The sequence below is a fragment of the Ovis aries genome, chromosome 1 (genome assembly GCF_016772045.2).
Source record: "Ovis aries strain OAR_USU_Benz2616 breed Rambouillet chromosome 1, ARS-UI_Ramb_v3.0, whole genome shotgun sequence".
Taxonomy (NCBI): Eukaryota; Metazoa; Chordata; class Mammalia; order Artiodactyla; family Bovidae; genus Ovis; species Ovis aries.
The window spans coordinates 197681544-197707055 of NC_056054.1; the positions used below are offsets into that span (position 1 = coordinate 197681544).

Here is a 25512-nt window from a genome sequence, read left to right on the forward strand (position 1 = left end):
TCCCTTCCCGAGACGGGCTTCCCTTCCCGGGACGGAGCTCCCTCCCCACCTCCTTTGTCTCCTTTTTCGTCTTTTATATTTTTTCCTACCTGATTTTGAAGACAATGGTCTGCTTTTCTGGTTGCCTGATGTCCTCTGCCAGCCTAGAAGTTGTTTTGCGGAGTTTGCTCGGTGTTGAAATGTTCTTTTGAGGAATTTGTGAGGGAGAACGTGATCTTCCTGTCCTATTCCTCCGCCATCTTTCCCTCCCTCCCTACACATATTTTTAAAGTGAGATACTACATTCAATTATATATATATATATATATATATATATATGTGAAAAAAGTGAAGTGAAGTCATTCAGTCATGTCCAACTCTTTGCAACCCCATGGACACCAGGCTCCTCCATCCATGGGATTTTCTAGGCAAGAGTATTGGAGTGGGTTGCTGTTTCCTTCTCCAGGGAACTTCGTGACCCAGGGATCGAACCCAGGTCTCCCACATTGTAGACAGACACTTTCCATCTGAGCCACCACTTGATCTTAGCCAAAAGGCCGAGAAGCGATATATATATAATCGCTTATAATATACTATTTATAAAATTTATGGTTACAAAAGTGATGCATGTACATTACAAAAATTAAAAGAATATAGAAATGTTGAAAATATTAAGTGCCTCACAATACCATCTTCAAACAAAGCAGGTATTTTTAGTAACTTGGTGTATACTTGCCCCATGGACTGTAGCTCGCCAGGCTCCTCTGTTCATAGAATTATCCACACAGGAATACTGGATTGGGTAGCCATTCCCTTTTCCAGGGTATCTTTCCTACCCAGGGATTCAACCTGGAGTCCCCTGCATTGCAGGTGGATTCTTTATCATATGAGCCATCAGGGAAGCCCCACATCTATACATACTAACTGTCTAATACCTAGTTAGTGAAATCAGTGTATTTGTGCAAAAGAAAATATATAAAGTAGAACTGAGATCTTTGTATTATTTTATTTAACAAAGCTTTCATTTTAAATATAATCTATATTCTCTTTGATGAATGGATAATATTTCTTTACAAGGAAGTGCCATTAATTATTTGTAAAATCCTTGATTGATCTCTTATCTTAGGATGCTTTTTAAACTCATACTTCAGTTCCCTTTTTTTCCCTCTGTCATTTGAACTTATGTACTTGGCTAAACCCTCTAGGTGCTCCCCCACCAAAATTCTTGTTGTTTAAGTTTGACTTTTCTCTTAAACATTTGCAATAAAAATTTTAAACTGACACTTCACATGTGTTAAAAGTCATTTCTGAATAGTATAATGATAAACATGACACACTGCCTCCTTAGAGATGCTGAGAGCAATAAATTAGCTGACATTTATGAATGCTTTCAAGTTGAAAAGTATTGAGTGTTATTTTAACAAAGATGATTAAGCATAGCTCATCTCAGAAGTTACCAGGCTGTGATGAACAGTTTTCCACCGTTTAATCTCAGAATACTTTAACAGCAGCATCTACACCAGGGTGTGAAAAAGGCTCCTCAGTAAACATACATTCAGTACACGTGTCTGACATGAAAAGGGGCTCTAAAATGAATAGCACTTAAATGTCTATCCCTGGGGAGTTAAACCTCCTGAAAATTGCACTATGGACTTTGGCTTTGTATCACCTTTTAAATGTTAATTCAAGAATGATTGAATTCTGCCTAGATACACAAATAGTTTGACTATCCTGAAAATCAACTTCTAACTCCTTGATAAATGGTATGTGTGATCACACACACTCATTTTCCTTTTATTATAATTTCTTTATCCTACCAAGTTATTGGGCTTCCCTCATAGCTCAGTTGGTAAAGAATCCGCTTGCAATGCAGGAGTCACCGGTTTTATTCCTAGGTCTGGAAGATCCCCTGGAGAAGAGATAGGCTACCTACTCCAGTATTCTTGGGCTTTCCTTGTGGCTCAGCTGGTAAAGAATCTGACAGCAATGTGGGAGACCTGGGTTCAATCCCTGGGTTGGGAAGTTAAAGTTAGTTAAGTTCCTCAGTCGTGTTCGACTCTTTGCGACCCCATGGACTATAGCCTACCAGGCTTCTCTGTCCATGGGATTCTCCAGGCAAGAATCCTGGAGTGGGTTGCCATTTCCTTCTCCAGGGGATCTTCCTGACCCAGGGATCGAATCCAGGTCTCCCACATTAGAGGCAGACGCTTTAACCTCTGTCACCTCCCCTGAAGAATGGAAAGGCTATCCACTCTAGTATTCCGGCCTGGAGAATTCCATGGACTGTATAAGTCCACGGGGTCTCAAAGAGTCGTATATGACTGACTGACTTTGACTTTCACTTTCACTTTCAACTAGGTTATAGGCCTGCTATTCCTTATGAAGATAGTAAAGGTTAATAGAGATCATGAACTTTCCCTGGAGAATTTGCATTCTAAAGAATTCTAAGTCTCTGAATGAACAGAATACTGGAACAGTTATCTACCTAATACTTAATACCTATGACACGTTGACTCATTGGAAAAGACTTTGATGCTGGCAGGGATTGAGGGCAAGAGGAGAAGGGGATGACAGAGGATGAGATGGCTGGATGGCATCACCGACTCAATGGACGTGAGTCTGAGTGAATTCCGGGAGATGGTGATGGACAGGGAGGCCTGGCATGCTGCGATTCATGGGGTCGCAAAGAGTCAGACACAACTGAACAACTGAACTGAACTGAACTGAACTGATAATATGTTAGTTCTGAAAAGTAGCTACTACCACCTTCTCAATGCACAACAGTATTCATAACTCTAGAATCAACCCTATTACAGTGCAATTATCTGTCTGTGTCTGACAGATTCACAATTAGCTGTATTCTCAGTGCCTTAAATGAAGTGGACATACAGTAAATATTTGTTTAATTATGCTGGGGGGTACAGTGAGCAGGTGATTGTGGGGGAAACAGGTGTGGTCAGAACAAATACTGTGGTCCAGAAGAATAAGCTTTGTCAATCTAGAGATCCAGCACTAACTGCTCTTCCTTTATCACCAGGTGCATAAACTCTAAAGATCATTACACAAATGGCTGGTATATCTGGTAAGGACATCCTCAATTTGTGCTATAAAATCTTTGGTGGTATATACATACCCCTTTTCCTAAATAATTGAGATAGCATATGAAATCATACAGCTTAAGAAAACTTTAGGGATCATGTGGATTAACATACATAGAAACATCAGCTTCAGGTCATTGGCCAGTGTTTACTTAAACACTTCCTATGACAGGGAACTGACTCTTATTAAGAATGATAGTTTATTCCCAAGTTGGATATTTTTAAAGGTGAAATCTTTCTCCTGAAATCTTTCAAAATGACCCATCCACCAATTTTAGTTCTTGCCTTAAACATTCAGGATAAGACAAAAAAAAAAAAGTTGTTATAAATTTCTAAATCTTGGCTTCTGTATTTTTCAAACTAAACATTGCAGTTAGCGGTTAGTTCCTCAACGATAGAAACCCTGTCTTGTCAACCTTTGAATCCCCACCTCCAACATCTAAAATCTATTTGGTCACTTACATTCTAGAAGCTGGTGCAGTGGTAAAGAATCTGCCTGCCAAAGCAGGAGACACAAGAGACGTGGGTTTGATCCCTGGATTGAGAAGATCTCCTGGAGTAGGAAATGACAACCCACTCTAATATTCTTGCCTGGGAAATTCAATGAACAGAGGAGCCTGTTGGGTTATAGACCATGGGGTCACAAAGAGTCAGATCTGACTGAGAGAGGGCGCACACACACACACACACACACATACATACTTACACACACACTAGTTGAATGAATGACTGGATAACTGAATGGAAGCAATAATGGATGAATGTAAGGAATTAAAATGCTGCTCCTTTGAACAAATCTCCAATTTCTAAAGAGGAAACAACTAAGATTACCTGGCAAGACTGCCTCACTCTGGGCTCAGAGAAGATTCCAGAGCCGGTGAAAATGTATGAGAGATGATAGGGGTTTGTTTAAGGAATTTGGCCTCACAGATTCCTTACAGCCAGGCTTGCTGAGTGTTTGCACCTTTCCAGGAAGTAGCAGGAGCTCTTAACTTTGAGACATGTTCCATCTCAGTCCTCCCCTGCTTTCTCTGGCGTCAGGTTCTTGCTGCTGATTTTCCTGGTGGCTCTTCTCTGTGGAACAGTGATCTTCTGCCTCCAGTGCTGCCTGAGGAGTCTCAAAAATGGTCCCCAAAGACGCACCATGGCTGTTTTTGCTGTTGGAGACTTGGACTCCGTTTACGGTAAGCTGTTTACACACTTCTAGATGTCCTCTTTGGAAACTTTATAGTTTTGTGTGAGTTGAAAAGTTAATCTATGAAAAACAAATTTGTAAACATAGAACAAGATATAGTTTACTGAGGACTCAAAGGCATGCACACTGGGGAGAGAGTCTAAATGAGAAAACTTCAGAAGAAGACTCCAAAAAAAGAAAAATCGTGTCTGGGGGAGTGACTCAGAGCTGAGTATGGGAACAGAACCTAAATTTAAACATTCAGTCAACAAGCAGAAGGGAAAAGGTACACAGGGCTGGCCACTCCAGGTGAAAGCAGAGTTTCAGGTACAGAAGAGTATCTCTGGGCTTTTGATGTCCATCTGTCACCTTGTGTTCATTTACAAAGCTTGCCATGCCTCACTTACCTGCAATAACATCGAATAATGCTTTTCAGATTGTCTGCTTCCAGTGCAGAGCCTGAATTACTTTGGATTGTGTGAGTGAGTGTCAGGACTCATGTCCTTTCTCTCCAGACACATTGGCAGTCTCTTGATCCTGCTCCCCACACCCACTCCCAAACCCTGTCTTTCTATTATTTTTTAGTGTGCATTAAGAGGTAAGAAATGGAGAAAATTGTGGTCTTGAGTTATTTGTAACCTCCAGCCTCAGCTTTAAGTAGAAAAATGACAGTTTTGTGATTTCTGAGAGGTGACAATTGACAGTTTATATCTTCATGTTAAGCATTGTCCTCATCCAGAGATTGTCTGTTATGAGATTTTCCTTCTAAGGCACTACATTGTATATTACAGTTACCTCTAGAGTGGTAGAAACTAACAGCTGCCCTTCAAATACTTGGGTCAGCATAAGATTTTCAACAGAGAGAGTGGGAGATGTCCTGGAAAAACTCACAGCTAAATAGGAAGTGGGTTAAAAATAAACTGAAGTGTTTTAATCTCAAAACTCAGTATTAAGATTTAGTGATTGGATTCACTGTTAATTTTTTTAAGTTATTATTTAATAGGGAAACACATTGTTAATTTGAAAAAATGATTTTTTGGGAAAAGATAATTAAAGTCTCCAATGAAAATAGCTTTTTCTTCTAAAATCAGCAGCACTTTCCACTGAATGTATAGAGAAATAGGATGACTGAACTTCAAGCAGAATATGTTCATCAAAGGGATCAATGTGGTCACATTGGTCTATTTCTCTTTATCTAATAAGAGGTATTCAGTAAACACAACTATGTTTCTTCCACCTTGACTTGAGCGACTGCAGAGGGGAATCTACACCGGTCTTCTTAGCCATCCTCTCACTATGAAGCGTTAAAACAAAACAAAAATCTGTTTTTAATTTTTGGTAAATAAGCTACCCGGTTATACTGTTACAACTTTTCAGGCAGTTTATGTGCCACAGTTAAATCCCCATTTATCTAATATTTTTATATTTCCTGGATGATGGTTTACATACATGCTTTTGAATTTTCTGAACTTCCCTGACAGGTATGAATGTGATAAAAGGAGTCAAGACTGCGATAATGCTTCACAATTTAATTTATACTGACAAAGTACTAAGCACTAGGTCAGGGGTTTCACAGATACTATCTCTAATTCTTAAAATACCAACTCAGAGAAGTGGCTATTACTTCCTCTAGAGGATGTTATCTATTTTTCTCACTCTGCTGTATAAATATACCCCTTAAATCTCTGTTGCAGGTCAACTAATATACTCCAAATTTTCCAGGATTGAGGATAATGAGCAATGAAAAGTTACATAGGGCACACATGGCAAAGGATTAGACATGACTGAGAAACAGTACACTCACACACACACACGCGCGCACACACACACACGCACACACGCACACACACATACGGCTAGTCACCTCATTCCTGGACACTAACCACAGCCTTATATCTTGAACCGCCAGATGTTTCCATTGGGTGATTCCTCAGTGGTGGGTTTCGCTGTGCAGAACCCTCATTTCCTTCCTCATTCTCTTCCTCATTCTATCTTTTCCTTCTTAATCTCTGGGGTGTAGCTTTCACTCTTGTATTTTGCAAGAACATTTAAACTCTTTTTCACATTAAATGGCATTACCAAGTTCACTTCTGTTGATGTCCATTGTAGAGAACACATTCAGTTGCCTCTTTTGGTTTATTTCTATCCTCACCTATGGTGATTTTCCCACCCACTGCCTGTCTCCCATCCTGTTCTATGGATGTTCAGGGTGGCTATAGAGGTAGAGAATCACCATTCACATCGTCTTTGATGTGGATGTGGCTCCCAGACTTACGCTTCTTGCCATTCTTATTTTTCCTCTCCAAAACAAAACACAAATAGTTCAGGAAGTGGTATTCTCTGGGATCTCTAATCGCTAAGTCATGTCTGACTCTTGCAGCCCCATGGACTGTAGCCCGCCTGTCTCCTCTGTCCATGGGATTTCCCAGACGAGAACACTGGAGCAGGTTGTCATTTCCTTCTCCAGGGGACCTTCCAACCTAGGGATCAAACTCTCATCTTCTGCATTGTAGGTGGCTTCTTTACCCCTGAGCCACCACAGAAGCCCCCCGTCACCTCTTCTTAACTAGTAATTTCTGGAATTAAACTCCAGGGAGCTAATATAATAAGGCAATCTGACACCCAGGCCCATACCAAATTTCCTTTCTCCACTGAATTCTCATTATACTTTGACTTCTCCAGACAAATATCCTCCCTATCTAATATTTCCTTAAAAGGAGGTACTCTCCAAAAGAGAAATGAGGGAAATACTAAAGGATCTTTTTATTGCTGAGAGGGAAGTAAGGGCCAAACCACAGCTTTTGCCTCCACAGTCCCACAAAATTTTGTGCTCCCAGGTTGGAGCTAAGTCCACTACTGCTGGGTTTTCCCATCTACACTGCAGGTTATGAGTTTGTACTTCTGAGTCTTCCCTGTAGCCACTATTTAGAAGCAGGAGAGGAAAATGAGAACTCGTTTGCAAACTACTGGTGACATATTAGAATATGAAATAAGCTTCCTGGACTCCTTGATCAAAAGGGGGCAGATAGGACTTCCCTCCTGAATATAGAATGTAGGAAATAAGTCATTTAAAGCATTTCAATGATGAGACGAGATTTTATATATAAGCCCCAGGTTCCTCTAAGACTTTCATTTTATTTCCTCAAAATTTATTTCATGTTATTACCATATTCTGCTGAATATATTAGTTTAAAAAGCTCTGCTCTTCTGACCTGAGGGTCAGAGGTTTGACGTTCAAGATCCCATGAAATCTGCCCTCAGATGAGAAGAGCAAAGAGAATTTTGACTGACTATCAGAGGCTGGAGTGGAGTGAACTTTACTGATGTTCAAATATATAAAATGGGAAATTTCTCACTGGCAATTCTTGACAATATTACATGACTCTGGTTGTCAATTATCTTGATTAGAAATAATAAAAAGAGGAAGGAAAATACTTGGCTCAGGAATCCTTGTAAAATGTGTTTAAGGAAGGCCTTACCAGTTCAGCCCATCACAGTGATGAGACTTCTGTCTGGAAAAGTCCTTAGGAATCTCAGCCAAATACCAAGGCCTCAAGAGAATCTTCTAAACCAATAATCATGCCTTTTCACAATTCTATGTTGACTCAGGGATCGAATTTGTTTTCCTTCCCCTCTGAAAAGGTCTAATGTTTCCATGTCGTACCATGTTATGATGAAGCTCTTTGTGCACCAATAAAAGAATTAATTCCTCTGATACTTCAGCAGAGGGTAAGGAGGAAGAGAAGGTATTGCTAGAGAAAGAGGAGGAGGAGGACCAGAATAGAGTCAAGGAAGTGGAGGAGAACAGGAAGGAAAAAGAGCTAGAGGAGAAGCAGAGACACCTCTCCTGAGACACTCATCCTGGCTTGGCTCCTCCTCGGGCTGATCTCCTGGATAATGCTGCATTTCAACTATTCAGTCTCCCTGGTTCCATTTCTTCTGCAGTTTCAGAAGTAATCTTACCTTTTTACTATTTCAGGGCAAATAGAAATACTAGTCTTCTAGCAATGATTAAATGTGAATGCTCCAGTTTGGGAAGGGGAGGAGGGACTGGGCAGTCAGGCAAGAAGCTGATCCTTACATACTCTATTCTCCTCTCTCCTCCCCTCCCCCAGAATCCTATCTTATTTAGGAATGCTTTTTGAAATGTCATTTTCCTATGCCTTGTGTTCTACATGTAAGTATTCTGAGACTCATTGTGGGAAAGGAATGAGAGTCTTTCACAAGCTGTCATGGATGGGCATGATGATAGTAACGACTCATGTTTATTGAGCACTATCATGTGTCACGTTCTGGGCTACTCCTTGACATTTCTCATCTCACTTATTCTTCCTTACAGCTTCCCTGGTGGCTCAGAGGTAAAAGCGTCTGCCTGCCATGCAGGAGAGCTGGGTTCGATCCCTGGGTCGGGAATATCCTCTGGAGAAGGAAATGGCAACCCACTCCAGTATTCTTGGCTGGAGAATCCCATGGACGGAGGAGCCTGGCGGGCTACAGTCCACGGGATCGCAAAGAGTCGGACACGACTGAGCGACTTCACTTTCACAGCTCCATGAACAGTTCACTGTCATTCTGAACACTGAAAATGAGGGAACAAAGGCAGAGATTAGGGACAGAGTAGATGGTAGAATGATGACTCAAATTCAGGCAATCTTAGTCACCCCCATGTGAAAGAACAGAATGATATAAAAAAGGATACAGAACAGAAAGAAAAAGAAAGGCATTTTCAAATGAACCAAGTCCATTAGAGTGACTCTTAATGACTTGGGGAATCTGAACTCCGGGTATAAAAAATTAGCAGTGAGTGTATTGGTTTTACAAAATCAAACAACAAACTGTTATCTTCACCAGCAGCTGTCAAAATCATAGGATTTTTGTAGGCATTTTTAACTGAGCTCTCTCAGGTTCCTAATTTGTCAAAAGGTAAAAATAATGCCTGTTTCCCTTCCAATCACATTAAACATGCTTTGAAAAAAAAATTGAGAAGTGACATGTGTTCAATTTTACAAAAGCTCTCTGAGCTTAATTCTGTTTATGATATAAATACTCTATGGTTTTCATAAGTTTAAGAGCAATGGGCAAATCTGTAGTAAGGAAATAATACTGAACCTTTTCTAACATAAAGAGCAAGTGTCAATATCTTGCTGCCTGGAGCATGACACTAATAAAGACCCTGATGGATATAAATTCAAGCTAATAATTATTTTGAATAAACCTGGTCAACCACTCCAGATGCAATGATAGCCAAGTTACCTCTGACTTTGTTTTGGATTTGCTGGAAGCAGTTCATCCGGAAAATGGGCAGTGTTTACTAATTGTATCCACAAAGGAGGGAAATACTGAGGCAAGTCCACTCTGCCAGTGTTAACTCTTTTTATCAAGACATTTGGACTAGCCTACATCATTCTAAACCTCCTAAATATTCAAGGCTCTAACCACAAGAAAGTTTTGTTTTTAATAAGAAAGTTCTCATTCAGTAATCTCTGTGCCATTAACCTTAATAAGGATAATGATTAAATCATTATTTAAACATTAAAATAAGAAAGTTTGGGAAATATTACTGTCAATAACGGAAAATGCATGCATACTCCTAGCATAGTACAGTTCTTCATATATAATAATAATGCTAATGATAATACTTTGACCGCCTGATGAGAAGAGCCAACTCATTGGAAAAGACTCTGATGCTGGACAAGATTGAGGGCAGGAAGAGAAGGGGGCCACAGAGGATTAGACAGTTGGATGACATCATTGACTCAATGAGTTTGAGCAAACTCCTGGAGATCTTGATGGACAGGGAGGCCTGGTGTGCTACAGCCCTTGGGGTCCAAAAGAGTTGGACATGACCAAGCGACTAAACAAGAACAACAAAATGCTAATGTCACTATGATAATAGTGACAGTCAACTTTAATGCATGTCAGGCTTTGTTTTAAGCATGTTACATTCAGTTAGCCTTGCTTTTACAGATATTGCACAGCAGCAAGCTGAGGTATAAAAATGTGTAATAAGTTAGCGTTAGGTTATTCAATTAAATAAATTAACTCCTTAAGGAAAGTATTGAACCAGCAGGTGAGATTTATATTCTACACATGGCTCCACTCTTTACATATTACATTAATATTTAAATTATTGTACTTTGTCCTGTGAACCAGTGAGATACAAAATAAAGTAAATACAAATATATGGAAATTCATGATTCTAAATAAATAAAATGCACTCCCAAACAATAATTTTGATTAATTTACATATGGATTCCACTGATACAGCTATTGCCTTTTATGTAACTACTCTTGGAGTCATTTTAATCATTGTGGCTTGTTCTTTGAAATCTCCTTGATGGTATAGAATCTTAATCCTTTAAGGAAGGGGTCATCAAACTTTTTGTATTAAAGTCCAGACAAGAAATATGTTTGGCTTTGCAAGCATATGATCTCTATGGGGACTACTAATTTCTGCAATTATAGTAGAAAAAGCAGCCAGAGACAACATGAAAATGAATGGACATGGTAGTGTTACAATTCATTTTAATACACAAAAGCAGTCAAAGGTTAGTTTAAGGGTGTAATTTCTTCTTTAAAGGTGAATTTATGGCTGTCATGAATTTATATTATGATATTGATTTGGGAAGAAGCAGTCAAATTGTTCCCAGAAAGGTAAAGACCTTGAGAAAAAAAGGAAAACAATATAGATAAATGACCATAAAGTATTACTATTGATTTCCTGTGTGACTCTAAAGCAGTCTTTCAAGCCAATACTAATAAAAGATTTCCCAAAAACCTATTGGAATAAGTGCATAATCTCTCAAGGTGATCAGTTTAAGGAAGAAAATGCATGTCTTTTATATTGGATGGTTTGTAGTGTGCATAATCTAAGTCAAGACATTTAATTTCAAAATTTAAAATTTGAGAATGCTTTTTGCTTATCGTATGTATATACTTTAATTACAAACTTTTCACAACGTAATTTTTTTACTATGTCTCATCGACAAATGTTGAAATTAATTAATTGCATTAGTTGCAGTTTACAGAACATACACATGAAAGAATGAGGTTCAGATGTAATACTTTAATGTTTCTAGTGTGATTGCATATCTCATGGTGGGAGCATTAACTAAAATGCCATTAGTGTTTACAGGAATCTTGTCTTCTGATCTACCAAAAGGGATATTTCTTCTCGTTTCAGCTGTTAAATTGTAAATGCTTCTTGATGGCTTAGTCAATGATGGCCTAATCGGTGCATGAGAGCAAATTTTCTTGCTATAATGATTAAAATATCATAGCAGAGAGTGAGATGATTGTAAATTTTTTCTCAAGGGTACAAATAATTTTCAGTTGCTCCAGTGATCCAAGAAATGCCAGATTTTATTAGGCAGCTCATGTGCTTCTGTTTTATGCTGACTAGAAAGATTATGCCTCCACCTTTCTTTTTCCAGGGACAGAAGCAGCTGTGACTCCAACTGTTGGAATGCACCTTCACACTCAAAACCCTGAACTGTTTCGTGTTCCCTGTTTTGGAGTTTTAGGCCCCCCGCCTCCATATGAAGAAATTAAAATCAAGCCGAGTTCAGACCTAGATCGCTAATAGAAATGATCAGAAATATTTAAAATTCCAAAACATACAATTTAGGAACAATTCTTTCACTTGGTGAGAATTCCTGGAGATCAGTTAATGTAGTCTTAAAAAGGACAAATAAATGAATATAAGAAAAGAATTTTGGGCATGGAGATGTTTCTGTAGTCAAATAGTGCACACTTGTTTTATCACTGTTGTTTTATAATTTTATCTTCCTAATCAAGTTTCTTTTTTTTTAATTTTTATTTTTACTTTATTTTACTTTACAACACTGTATTGGTTTTGCCATACATTGACATGAATCTGCCACGGGTGTACATGAGTTCCCAATCCTGAACTCCCCTCCCACCTCCAGTAGGTAGTAATTAACATAAGCAGTGGCTTCCACTAAGTTCAGAGTTCCACTCTAGAATTTGTCACAGATTTCTCTGCCTCAATCTCTGTTTTAACCTGACCTCTTTGCTGATATGGGGTCAATAAAATTATTGTCATTTAACAGTGACCCACAATAAACTGTGGAAAATTCTGAAAGAGATGGGAATACCAGACCAACTGACCTGCCTCTTGAGAACCTGTATATAGGTCAGGAAGCAACAGTTAGAACTGCACATGGAACAACAGACTGGTTCCAAATAGGAAAAAGAGTACATCAAGGCTATATATTGTCATCCTGCTTATTTAACTTATATGCAGAGTACATCATGAGAAAAGGTGGGCTGAGGAAGCACAAGCTGGAATCTAGATTGCCAGGAGAAATATCAATAACCTCAGATATGCAGATGACACCACCCTTATGGCAGAAAGTGAAGAAGAACTGAAGAGCCTCTTGAAAGTGAAAGAGGAGAGTGAAAAAGTTGGCTTAAAGCTCAACATTCAGAAAACGAAGATCATGGCATCCAGTCTCATCACTTCATGGGAAATAGATGGGGAAACAGTTGAAACAGTGGCAGAATTCATTCTGGGGGGCTCCAAAATCACTGCAGTTGGTGACTGCAGCCATGAAATTAAAAGACGCTTACTCCTTGGAAGGAAAGTCATGACCAACCTTGACAGCATATTAAAAATCAGAGACATTACCTTGCCAACATAGGTCCATCTAGTCAAGGCTATGGTTTTTCCAATAGCCATGTATGGATATGAGTGTTGGACTATAAAGAAAGCTGAGCACCAAAGAATTGATGCTTTTGAACTATGGTGTTGGAGAAGACTCTTGAGAGTCCCTTGGACTGCAAGGAGATCCAACCAATCCATTCTAAAGGAGATCAGTCCTGAGGGTTCTTTGGAAGGAATGATGCTAAAGCTGTAATCCCATGATGTGGAGAAACAGAGGTTCCAGATTTATTCAGTTCAGTTCAGTCACTCAGTCGTGTCCAACTCTGCGACACCATGAACCGCAGCATGCCAGGCCTCCCTGTCCATCACCAACTCCGAAAGTTTACCCAAACTCATGTCCATTGAGTCAGTGATGCCATCCAACCATGTCATCCTCTGCCATCCCTTTCTTCTCCTGCCTTCAATCTTTCCCAACATCAGGGTGTTTTCAAATGAGTCAGCTCTTCTCATCAAATGGCCAAAATATTGGAGTTTCAGCTTCAATATCAGTCCTTCCAGTGAACACCCAGGACTAATCTCCTTTAGGTGGACTGGTTGGATCTCCTTGCAGTCCAAGGGACTCTCAAGAGTCTTCCCCAACATCACAGTTCAAAAGCATCAATTCTTTGGTGCTCAGCTTTCTTTATAGTCCAATTCTCATTTCCATACATGACTATTGGAAAACCATAGCCTTGACTAGATGTACCTTTGTTGACAAAGTAATGTCTCTGCTTTTAATATGCTGTCTAGATTGGTCATAGATTTCATTCCAAGGAGTAAGCATCTTTTAATTTCATGGCTGTAGTCACCAACTGCAGTGATTTTGGAGCCCAAAAATAAATTCTGCCACTGTTTCCCATCTATTTGCCATGAAGTGATGGGACCAGATGCCATGATCTTCGTTTTCTGAATGTTAAGCTTTAAGTCAATTTTTCACTCTCCTCTTTCAGTTTCCTCAAGAGGCTGTTTAGTCCTTCTTCACTTTCTGCCATAAGGGTGGTGTCATCTGCATATCTGAGGTTATTGATATTTCTCCTAGCAATCTTGATTCCAGTTTGTACTTCATCCAGCCCAGCATTTCTCATGATGTACTCTGCATGTAAGTTAAATAAGGAGGGTGACAATATACAGCCTTGACGTACTCCTTTTCCTATTTGGAACCAGTCTGTTCCATGTCCAGTTCTAACTGTTGCTTCCTGATGTGCATACAGGTTTCTCAAGAGGCAAGTCAGGTGGTCTGGTATTCCCATCTCTTTCAGAATTTTCCACAGTTTATTGTGATCCACACAGTCAAAGGCTTTGGCATAGTCAATAAAGCAGAAGTAGATGTTTTTCTTGAACTCTTTGCTTTTTCAATGATCCAGCAGAAGTCGGCAATTTGATTTCTGGTTCCTGTGCCTTTCCTAAAACCAGCCTGAACATCTGGAATTTCATAGTTCACAAATTACTGAACCCTGGCTTGGAGAATTTTGAGTATTACTTTACTAATGTGTGAGATGAGTGCAATTGTGCAGTAGTTCAAGCATTCTTTGGCATTGCCTTTCTTTGGGATTGAAATGAAACTGACCTTTTCCAGTTCTGTGGCCACTGCTGAGTTTTCCAAATTTGCTGGCATAATGAGTGCAGCACTTTCACAGCATCATCTTTTAGGATTTGAAAAAGCTCAGCTGGAATTCCATCACCTCCACTAGCTTTGTTCATAGTGATACTTCCTAAGGGCCACTTGACTTCACATTCCAGGATGTATGGCTCTAGGTGAGTGATCACACCACTGTGATTATCTGGCTCGTGAAGATCTTTTTGTACAGTTCTTCTGTGTATTCTTGCTACCTCTTCTTAATATCTTCTGCTTCTGTTAGGTCCCTACCATTTCTGTCCTTTATTGAGCCCATCTTTGCATGAATAGTTCCCTTGGTATCTCTAATTTTCTTGAAGAGCCCCCCAGTCTTTCCTATTCTATTGTTTTCCTCTATTTCTTTGCATTGATCTCTGAGAAAGGCTTTCTTATCTCTCCTTGCTATTCTTTGGAACTCTGCATTCAAATGGGTATACCTTTCCTTCTCTCCTTTGCTTTTCACTTCTCTTCTTTCACAGCTATTTGTAAGGCTTTCTCAGATAACCATTTAGCTTTTTTTGCATTTCTTTCCCTTGGGGATGGTCTTGATCCCTGTCTCCTGTATAATGTCTTGAACCTCTGTCCATAGTTCATCAGGCATTCTGTCTATCAGATCTAGATCCTTAAATCTATTTCTCACTTCCACTGTATAATCATTAGGGATTTGATTTAGGTCATACCTCAATGGTCCAGTGGTTTTCCTCACTTTCTGCAATTTCAGTCCAAATTTGGCAATAAGTAGTTCATGATCTGTGGAGAAGGCAATGGCACCCCACTCCAGTACTCTTACCTGGAAAACCCCATGGATGGAGGAGCCTGGTAGGCTACAGTCCATGGGATCGCTGAGAGTCGCACACAACTGAGCGACTTCACTTTCACTTCTCACTTTATGCATTGGAGAAGGAAATGGCAACCCACTCCAGTGTTCTTGCCTGGAGAATCCCAGGGACAGGGGAGCCTGGTGGGCTGCCATCTATGGGGTTGCACAGAGTCGGACACGACTGAAGCAACTTAGCAGCAGCAGCAGTTCATGATCTGAGCTGCAGTTAGCTCCCAGTCTTGTTTTTGCTGACTGTATAGAGCTTCTCCATCTTTGGCTGCAAAGAATATAATCAGTCTGATTTTGATGTTGGCCATCTGGTGATGTCCATATTTAGCATCTTTTCTTGTGTTGTTGGAAGAGAATATTTTCTATGATGAGTGCGTTCTTTTGGCGAAACTCTATTAGCCTTTGCCCTGCTTCATTCTGTACTCCAAGGCCAAATTTGCCTGTTACTCCAGGTGTTTCTTGACTTCCTACTTTTGCATTCCAGTCCCCTATAATGAAAAGGACATCTTTTTCTGGTGTTAGTTCTAAAAGGTCTTGTAGGTCATCATAGAGCTGTTCAGCTTCAGCTTCTTCAGCATTACTGGTCGGGACATAGACTTGGATTACTGTGACACTGAATGGTTTGCCTTGGAAACGAACAGAGATCATTCTATCATTTTTGAGATAGCATCCAAGTACTGCATTTCAGACTTTTTTTGTTGACTATGATGGCTACTCCATTTCTTCTAAGATTTTATAATGGAGCCCAATAATTTATGCCTCAACTTGGCATTTCTCAGCAAACTATGATAAAAACCTTCAGCATATGTATCAATATTCCCATTGAGAACTCTGGCTACAGAAGTAATAATGAGATATCATCAAGTAACACTTCTGCAGTGGCCATGAGCAATGGATCTAGGAAAAGAAATTCATGGCAGATGCCATATGGTCTTAAGCTGGCCAATTGTTGAACAGAACATTCGGCATCTTCACTTGTCAGTCTAATATACCTTTCAAAGTTAGCTTTGATTTATCTCCTAAGCTCTTCTCAAACATGTTTGTCCAAACCTTCCCCATCTCAATTGATGGTAATAGGAAGATTTCAGCTGCTCGGATCATATATCTTGAAATCAGGCTTGAGTCCTCCTTTTATGTTACTTCCTACATCAGGAAATGCTTCAAATTGATTCCATCTTCAAAATAGGTCTGGACACTAAGCATTTCTTACCCTGTCTCTGGTGTGAGCTCAAGTATTGTCAGTTCTTGCCTGGATTACTGCATAGCATCGAAACTGGACTGCTTGCTCCCAGCTTTGACTTCCTACATTCTATTTCCAACACAGTATCTATAGTGGTGCTTTTAGTACATAAAGTGGGTCACGTTCCTTAACTAAACTCCAGTGACAACGCAGCTCACTCAAAAATGCCAAAAGTCCTCAACACATGGCCCTATAGAATCTATACCCTTCTCAAGTTTCCTTTTTAATGACTCGCTCCCTTACTCATTTGCTCCAGGAACATGGGCCTCAAACCTACCAGACATTATTCTACCCCAAATGTCCTTTCTGGCCTTAGTGCTTACTGTTCTTTTTTCCTATGCAACTTACCTCAGACGTCAACATTGCTTCACATTTTCACCTCCTGTTAGTCTTTGTTTGAAAGTCATCTTCTCAATGAGGCCCACCCTGATTATCTTACTTTAAGCTGTAATTTCTCCCAACACTAGCACTTCAAGCTCCTTGTCTCAGACACACTTTTCCTTTTCTCACAGTACATATTGTCTTCTAAGCATCATCTTCTACTACAATACATGGAAAAATTCTATTCATAGTCTGCTGTTGACTTTTCCTTGCTAGAATGTAAACCAATGAAAGGAGGAATCTTTGTGTTTTCCACTGATTTATACCCCTAGCCTCTAAAGCAGCCTGGCACTATTATGTATTCAAACACATTTTATAAGTTCCCCATTCTGGAAATTTCCAAAAATATCTGGATGGGAATTTATGAGGATGAAACCTTACAGAAGTGAATCTGGGTATAAGCTGGAGACAGCTGACAATATACTGTAAAACTTGAAGTTACACATATATCCATCCTCTTATTAAACCCACTAAGGTTATAGTAAAGAAGTAAAAACACTTTTTCATTCACAAGTACAAACAGAGTAGCAAGAAGATGATAAAGAAAATCAGCAACAAGTTTTAGTACATGGAAAGATGCCTGAAACAGATGGGGTTTCAAGTTTCTCCACTATGCTAAATGACTTAAGGAAAGAAAGAAAATAATCTAACAAATTCATGCTGTACAAAAGAAGAAATGCCTTAGAGTCAGAGACAAGAGAGGTGAAGAGAATTTTGAAAATGATGAAAAACTTCATCTGCAGGAAGATAGCATTGAAGCAGCCCAGACAAGAGCCAATTCCATCAGAACATGGCAACAAATAATTACAGTAGAATAAAGAGGTAAGTGTAGGGAAAAATTAGTAATGAAAATGTGGTGATAGAATAAGGGTTGGTAAATAGAAAGGGGTAAAAAACTTGAAAAAGGTGATTATAAATCTATGAAAACAAAAGTTAGATTAACCCTCCCTCAACTGGTTAAGTTGTAAATCATGTAAATAATTACTGTTGAATTATAAAATAGATATTATTCATATTGACAATGTAGGCAGAGAAGGAAAATTTATATTAGGAAGGGGCTTAGGGTTAGAAAGTAAATTTTAATTTCTTATTGTGTGGAATCAATTGTTGTTTAGTCATTAAGTTGTGTCTGACTCTTCTGCAATCCAATGGACTGTAGACTGCAAGGCTCCTCTGTCCATGAGATTTCCCAGGCAAGAATACTGGAATAGTTTGCCATTTCTGTCTCCAGGGGATCTTCCCAACCCAGGGATTGAACCCACATCTCTTCCATTGGCAGGCAGATTCTTTACCACTGAGTCACTGTGGGTGGAATCAAGGAATAACATCTAACTTTTTTTAAAAATCAAGTAATAGTAGTAAAGCACATCATTTGAAAATTAGGTCATAAATATCTGAAACAAAATGCCAAAAGAGTTGAAAAGTATATTTCCTCAAGAAGTGGGATTTGGAGATAATGTTCTGTGGAAATAGAGCAAATGAGTGCTAATTTTCATCACAAGCCTATAATGTTATTTTACCTTTAAAACTAAATGCAAGTGTTACTTTAATAAAAAGAAGTATAAACAAATAAAGGTTTGGCAGATTTATACTTTACAATTGCAACAAATAAGGGGAATCATACCATAAATAAAAGTGTTAGACATAAATGTGTTTAGGTGGTGGGGCTTCAGGTAATTTTGCTTTTTATTCATGTTGTTGGATTTTTCTAATTGCTCAATAATATGTGTACATTACTTTTATAATTGAAAATCTCAGCAACATTCTTTTTAAAACAAACAAAACCCTGCCTTCATTTATCAGATGAGAAAATGGGCTTTGGAAGGATAATTGACTAATCAAAGTGCATAGCTAATAGAGATAAAACTAGAGACTGTGTATTTTCACCTTTTAATTCCTGTTCTAAGTATCTCTTCACTAAGATCTTTTATCTTCAAAAGTGGTTATAAACTATCAACTATCACAGATCATATTTTAATTATAATGTCTTAAAAATACTTACTGAATGACTACATATATCAAGTATGATACAAGGTTCTGGATATATTTCTTCAGTAGACTTTATTATTTTTAGTATTATTTTTCATGATACTAGTTTCCACTACTTTACTCTGATCTCGAGACACTTGAAAGTTCTGTAGCAAGTGCTCTTTGTGGTCCCCTGAAAACTACTTCAAATAATAAAATGATAAAACTAATTTAGGTGATATGATTATCATTATATTTAAAATAGAAATTTAAAAAATAAGCCTATTTTCTTTTTGTCATCTCATTTCAGAAAATCTTTGCCTGCCTCTTATTTCATCAATAAATCATTAAAATTCAATTTAGCCTGGCATCTCAAATTTTAATTCTGAAAGGATTAGATTTTTTTTCTTTCCATGTTAGAGCATTATTTTGTGTGTGTGTGTGTGTGTTTTGTTTTGTTTTTGCTTTACCAAACCATCTTATTTTAGTTTAGATTTTTAAGCTGTTTATGTATATGGGGTAGAGCCGATGAACTATGTGATAGCTTCAGATGAACAGCAAAGGGACTCAGCATACGTATACATGTATCCATTCTCCCCCAAACTTCCCATCTAGGCTGCCACATAACATTGAGCAGAGTTCCCTGTGCTATGCAGTAGGACCTGATTGGTTATCCATTTTAAGTATAGCAGTGTGTACATGTTGATACCAAACTCCCTATCTCTCCCCATTCTTCTCCCCCGGCCACCATAAGTTCACTCTGTAAATCTGTTTCTGTTTTGTAAATAAGTTCATTTGTATCATTTCTTTTTCAATTCTGCATATAAAGAATGTCATATCATTCCTTCTCTGCATTCATCTTTTTTAAAAAAGGTTTTTGTTACTGCTGAAAGATGTAGTTTTTTTCTTTGAATATCCAGCAGAGGGCATGAAAGCCTACCTATAATTCTAGACCAATAGCCAGATTTGATGTAATGGCTAAATGAAACAGTGAAGCTAGGTTTTTGACAGACCCTAGCAGACTGTAATAATAATGAGGTTCAAATTTGCAAAGAGGAATTTTTACTTTAGCTCATATTTCTCACAATGAAGCTGAACATCAGACAAGATACATGCCATCAGAAAGTCTAGGAAATTTGAAATGTACGTCTGCAGATGATGTCTGTGAATTTGAGCTGCCTAAAAGGCTGAGTAATTTATGTATATGCTCCTCCCGTGGACTGTAACATCTACAGTACTGACCCTGTAGGTCTAGTCTGTTTCTTTTTTACCTGACTCTGAGTCCCCTTTAATTTTCAGCTTTGTAGTTCCAAATTTGTTTCATTTGTGTTAGGAGCACAGCTTTTATAAAATACAACCATAAAATTCAATATCTTTCACGGAAATGAAATAGAGCTAGGATAGGACTGTATAGTATTCAGGTGGACAATAAAATGAAACTCAACCAGAATATTATATTTAAGGCAAAATGTGAAATACTTCAGGTTTGAATAAGAGAAAATGAGACAGTGAAAATGTGTTGGCTATAAGGCTCCACTTTCAATGATTTTTTTTTTAATCAGAACAAAAATATAGAGTATACATTTTCAAGGAATCTTTCAGGTTTAAATTCCTTTTGCTTTGTGACTTTGTACAAAATAACAATATAGGTTTTTTCCCCTGTTTGATACTATATCCTGGAAAGTAGTATATCGTTTTATTTTACTAAATGTTGTTCTGGAAAAATGAAGTGAAAGTAATATTATTTACAAAACAGCATAATTTGGTGATAAACAAAAATGTAACTGCATTTGTGCACTTAGAAATAGTTATTTTTCCCCTTCTAGAATTATGTCGGGGTAGACATACTATCTGACTGATGAAACAAGCAATGTATATCAATCAAAATGTCAGGTATTTATAATAGTAAAATGAAAAATGGGCTTCCCTAGTAGCTAAGACAGTAGAGTCTACCTGCAAAGCGGTGGACCTAGGTTCACTTCCTGGGTTGGGAACATCCCCTGTTGGAGGGCTTGGCAACGCACTCCAGTCTTCTTGCCTGGAGAATCCCATGGACAAAGGACCCTGATGGGCTAACGTCCACAGTGTTGCAAAGAGTAGGACATGATTGAGCAACTAAGCACAGCACAACACAAGATGAAAAATGGTATTGCTCAGAAGCCCGGAAATTATCAATGAATGCACGTATCATCATTTCATTATTACGTTTATTGTGGAAGGATTCCTCTTTGGAAAATCTATTTATGGGTTGCAGTAATTAAAACTATGGGAATTTTCCTTTAGCTAGTTTTAATATAATTATATTATGATATAATTACCTCTGTCTTTATATGTAATAAAGCATCAGTTTTCTTTTCCGTGGATATGAAAATTGAATTCATGGATCCATTCAGATTATTCTCTAATTTATGTACCTAAATCTGGATAAATTTATAATGCTAAAAAGTCTTAGTTACTGACTAGTTGCTATTTAGATTTAGAAGAACCTGAAACAATTATTTTTTTCTTGAAAAATATTGTTAGATGCAAATAAGAAAACCGAAGCATTTATTTTAGGACTTCCCAGGTGGCGCTAGTGGTAAAGAACCTTCCTGATGTCTGGGGAGTTTTTAATGTCCTCAGTTCTGTCTAGTCCCAACAAAAATTTGAAGCGATGGACAGACCAGTGTTATAGCCCTCAGACGGACCAGTATTACAGCTCTGTGTTACAGCTCAGTTTTATTTAGAAAGTAAAGGAAAATACATCCTCAAGGCATAAGGGCATGCCAACCCAAAAGACACGAAGAGAAGAGAGGCCCCAGTCCAACTTTGGCTCCTCTTTTTCTGTGTCTTTCCTCCTCCCGCTGGGCCTGTCCTCTGTAAATTGGGCTAGCTAGGAGTGCTGTTTGTTTTACCTGAGGTCCTCACTCTGGTCCTCAGACCTTCCTTTGTTCTATTTTTGTGGGCTTTTCCTTCCTTGTCTTTTAGCCACCGCCATTCTGGATTCCTTTTTCCTATTTCAACTACCTAACATTCTTCCCCTCAAAAGATAGCAGGCCCAGTTCTTTGGGAATAGGGGCATTCAGGCCTTTCTGGCTACTTCCTGCTGAACTGGGATAGCAAGGGACATTGGGCCTTTCTCTCTTGCTAGTCTCAAGCTTCAGAGCCCTTATAGCAGTGTCCATCTAAGGGTGAGTGATATTTTCTGTGGTTGACTATAGTTTTATATATCCTTGTTGAATTGGCACTGCATGTTGTAGCTTGTTGACCTGGGCATAGAAAAAAATGGGTTAGACAATAACATCGAGCAATCATAAGCAGCATCAATATGGTGATAACAAGGACTAGTAGAGGGATTGGCCAACTCCAAACTCCAGATTGTAGCCACCTTGAGAACTCTCCAGCTCATTTTTTGAGATCCTGTAGGGTCTGAATGTTTTCCTTGAGGACTGTGAGACTTTTTCTAACTTAGCTGGAGGTATTTACTCAGAAACAACACATCTCATTCAAGATGGCTCAAGTCCCTCCTTGTTCAGGGATCAGGAGATCTATCTCCTGTCTGTTTTGGATTACAACCCCTGCAAAACTGTGTTGGCTCTTTGGCACTATCCTGAGAAATCTTATCCCCAGAAACTTAATTTTGTGGTGTTCATTAGAATGACCCGCATTTGCAGTCCTGAATATGTGTCTGAGAGCTCCCATGGGCTCACAGGGATATTGAGTGTCCTCTTCTGTTTTCTTCCATGGCTTGACTCATGAATAGTGAATCCAGGAGTCGTGTCCTGGTACATTGACTGCTGTGGTGGTAGAAAGTATTACGGGGTAGGGTCCCTTCCATGTCAGCTGGAGTTGAGCCTTTGGGGACCCATCATTTTAGATTTTAATTAGGACTTGAGTCCCTGGAGCATATAGTGGTGACTCTTTAGAATCATTTGGGTCCTGGTTCACACCCCACAAGCATATATCCTGTTGGAATTGCCCAGTGGCCATGGTACAAGACCAGAGGGTCTGAGCCTCTGGATCTAGGAAGAGGTCATTGACATAAACAAAAGGTCTCCCATATAGCATCTCATAAGGACTAAGACCAACCTGTTCCTTAGCGGCAATACGGGTGCAGAGCAGAGCTATTGGTAAAGCCTCCTTTTATCCCAAGGAGGTCTACTGGGTTATCTTTTCATTGCTGATTTTAAGAATGGGTTGGCTCTTTCTACTTTTCCTGAAGACTGAGGCTTCCAGGCACAAAGGAGATAATGAGTAATTCCCAATGCTTTAGAGATCCCTTGGTTGACCTTAGTAGTAAATGATGTCCCATTGCCACTTTGTAATGACCTGGGCAGACCAAATCTCAGAATTATTTCATGGAGCAGTTTTTTTACAACCTCCTCAGCCTTCTCAGTCCTGGTGGGAAGGCCTTCAACCCATCCTGTGAATGTATTCATCATGACTAATAGGTATTTACACCCTTCAGAAACTGGCATCTGGGTCCATCTGCCAGTTCTCTCCTGGGTAGGTCCCATGTCGTTGGACAGGCTAGGCCAGCTGGGGTCTTTGCGCTGCTTGGGGCTGTTTAATTGGCAAGTGGGACATGAGGAGACCACTAGCTTTTTAGTTGTTTGGAGGCCTGTTCTTCTGAAGGATCTTTCTAGTAACCTTTAGAGGGCCTTTTCCCTAAATGAGTGGTGGCATGTAAGGAGTTAACCAACTTCCATCAGAGGTTCCCAGGCAGAAAAAGGAGTACCTCCTTTGGAACCACTCCATATAATGAAAGCCCTCACTCTTAGCTTTAAGAGTCTCACCTTCATTATATGAAGGAGTTTCTGGCAAATTAGTCTGTGAAACTAAGGGGACGACCCCTATTTGGTCATTGTTCTGTAATGCTGCTCTCTTAGCTGCCTGATCGGCTGCTTGGCTCCCTCGTTCCACTCCCATGCTCCCTTTCTGGTATCTTTTACAGTGGGAGATTGAAGCCTCAGTGGGCAGATAAACTGCCTCCAAGAGCCTAAGGATTTGATCGCCATATTTGATTGAGGACCCCCAGGTGGTCAAGTGGCCTCTTTCTTTCCAAACAGCAGCATGTGCATGTAGCAAGAGGAAGGCATAGTTGGAGTCAGTGTAAAGGACTTCTCTTTTCCCTTTCTTAGCTCTAAAGCTCAAGTCAGGGGTATGAGCTAAGCTAATTGGGCTGAAGTACATGGTAGCAAAGACTTAGCCCGTATGGTCTCAAAATTGGAGACTATTGCATATCCAGCTCTTCTTTTTCCATCCAAGAAAAAGCTGCTTCCATCAGTGTACTAGATTTCCTCAGGATTGGTCAGAGGATCTTCTGACAATCCCTCTCGGGGTTTTGTCCAATGGTCCAAAGGTTCTAGGCAAGAGTGAAAGAGGAGAGAGCCCTTGGGAGTAGGCAGGAGAGCAGCTGGGTTAAGAACCTCACAAGGGGATATAGTGAGGCCTGGATTTTCCATCAGCACTACTTGATATCTGAGGATTCTTTGATCAGACATCCATAAATGGTCTCTCCCATTTAGGAGTTTGTTTCACTTGTTGGCTGGTAAAAATAGTTAGTTTTTCCCCCAAAAGAGAGTTTTAAAGCATCTTCTATCAGGATTTCAATAGCTGCAAGACTTCAAAGGCAGGGAAGCCAGCCTCCGGTGATTGGGTCGAGCCTCTTGGATAGGTAGGCTGCAGGCTGGGGCTCAGGTTCCAATTTTTGAGTTAACACTCCCAAGGCTATTCCTCCTTTTTTGTGGGCATAAAGTTGGAATGCTTGTTCTGGGTCTGGCAACCTCAAGGCAGGTGCTTGAGTTAAGGCTTGTTTTAGTGTGGCCTCTGCCTTCTTTTGAGGAGTTCCCCATATCAGTGGGATTGAATCATCCCGTCCCTTCAAGCTTTCATATAAGGCCTGGGTAATTAGACCATAGTTGGGTATCCAGATTCTACAATAACCAGTTAGCCCTAGGAAACCTCGCAGTTGTTTTTGAGTTGTGGGGGAGAGCAACTCGAGGATTCCTTGTACCCGATCAGAGGACAGCCTCCTGGACCCGTGTGTAATTTGAACTCCCAGGTAAGTGATCTTTGTCTTGACCATCTGTGCCTTAGCATGGGAGACTTTATATCCCCTCTCTGCCAAAAAGTTTAGAACCTGAATTGCATGTTGCTGGGCATTTTTCTCATCTGGAGAGCAGATTAGTAGGCCATCTACATATTGTAATATTTTCCCATTAAGTTCCAGGTCCAGATCTAGGAAATCCTATCCTGGCTAAGGGTCTGCCCAAAAGGTGGGGGCTATCTCTGAACCCCGGAGGCAATACTGTCCAAGTCATCTGTTGGCGTTTTTTCCCTGGAGCCTTCCACTTGAGGGCAAAAAGATATTGGGATTCTTTAGCCAGTGGTATGCAAAAGAATGCATCTTTGAAATCCAAGGCTATAAACCACTTGGCACTGGGTGGGATTTCTCCCAAGATTACATAGGGATTGGGTACTGTGGGATGTGGGGGGACTACAGGTTCATTTATGATCTGGAGATCTTGGCCAGTCACCAGGTTTCATCCTTTTTCTTTATAGGGAGGATCAGGGTGTTACAC

General features: G+C 39.5%; 1 protein-coding gene across 1 annotated transcript in view; it reads left to right on the plus strand.

Annotated features, from left to right (window-relative positions):
* The window catches only part of TMEM207 (transmembrane protein 207), a 28128-nt gene extending 16165 nt beyond the window's left edge, over window positions 1-11963 (plus strand). Inside the window, exons 3-5 of the mRNA XM_012097121.4 lie at window positions 3017-3061; window positions 4119-4261; window positions 11685-11963. Of these exons, the coding sequence (XP_011952511.2) occupies window positions 3017-3061; window positions 4119-4261; window positions 11685-11833 (337 nt within the window). The 3' untranslated portion in view covers window positions 11834-11963. The remainder of the gene's footprint in view (window positions 1-3016; window positions 3062-4118; window positions 4262-11684) is intronic.
* Window positions 11964-25512: the final 13549 nt, after the last annotated feature.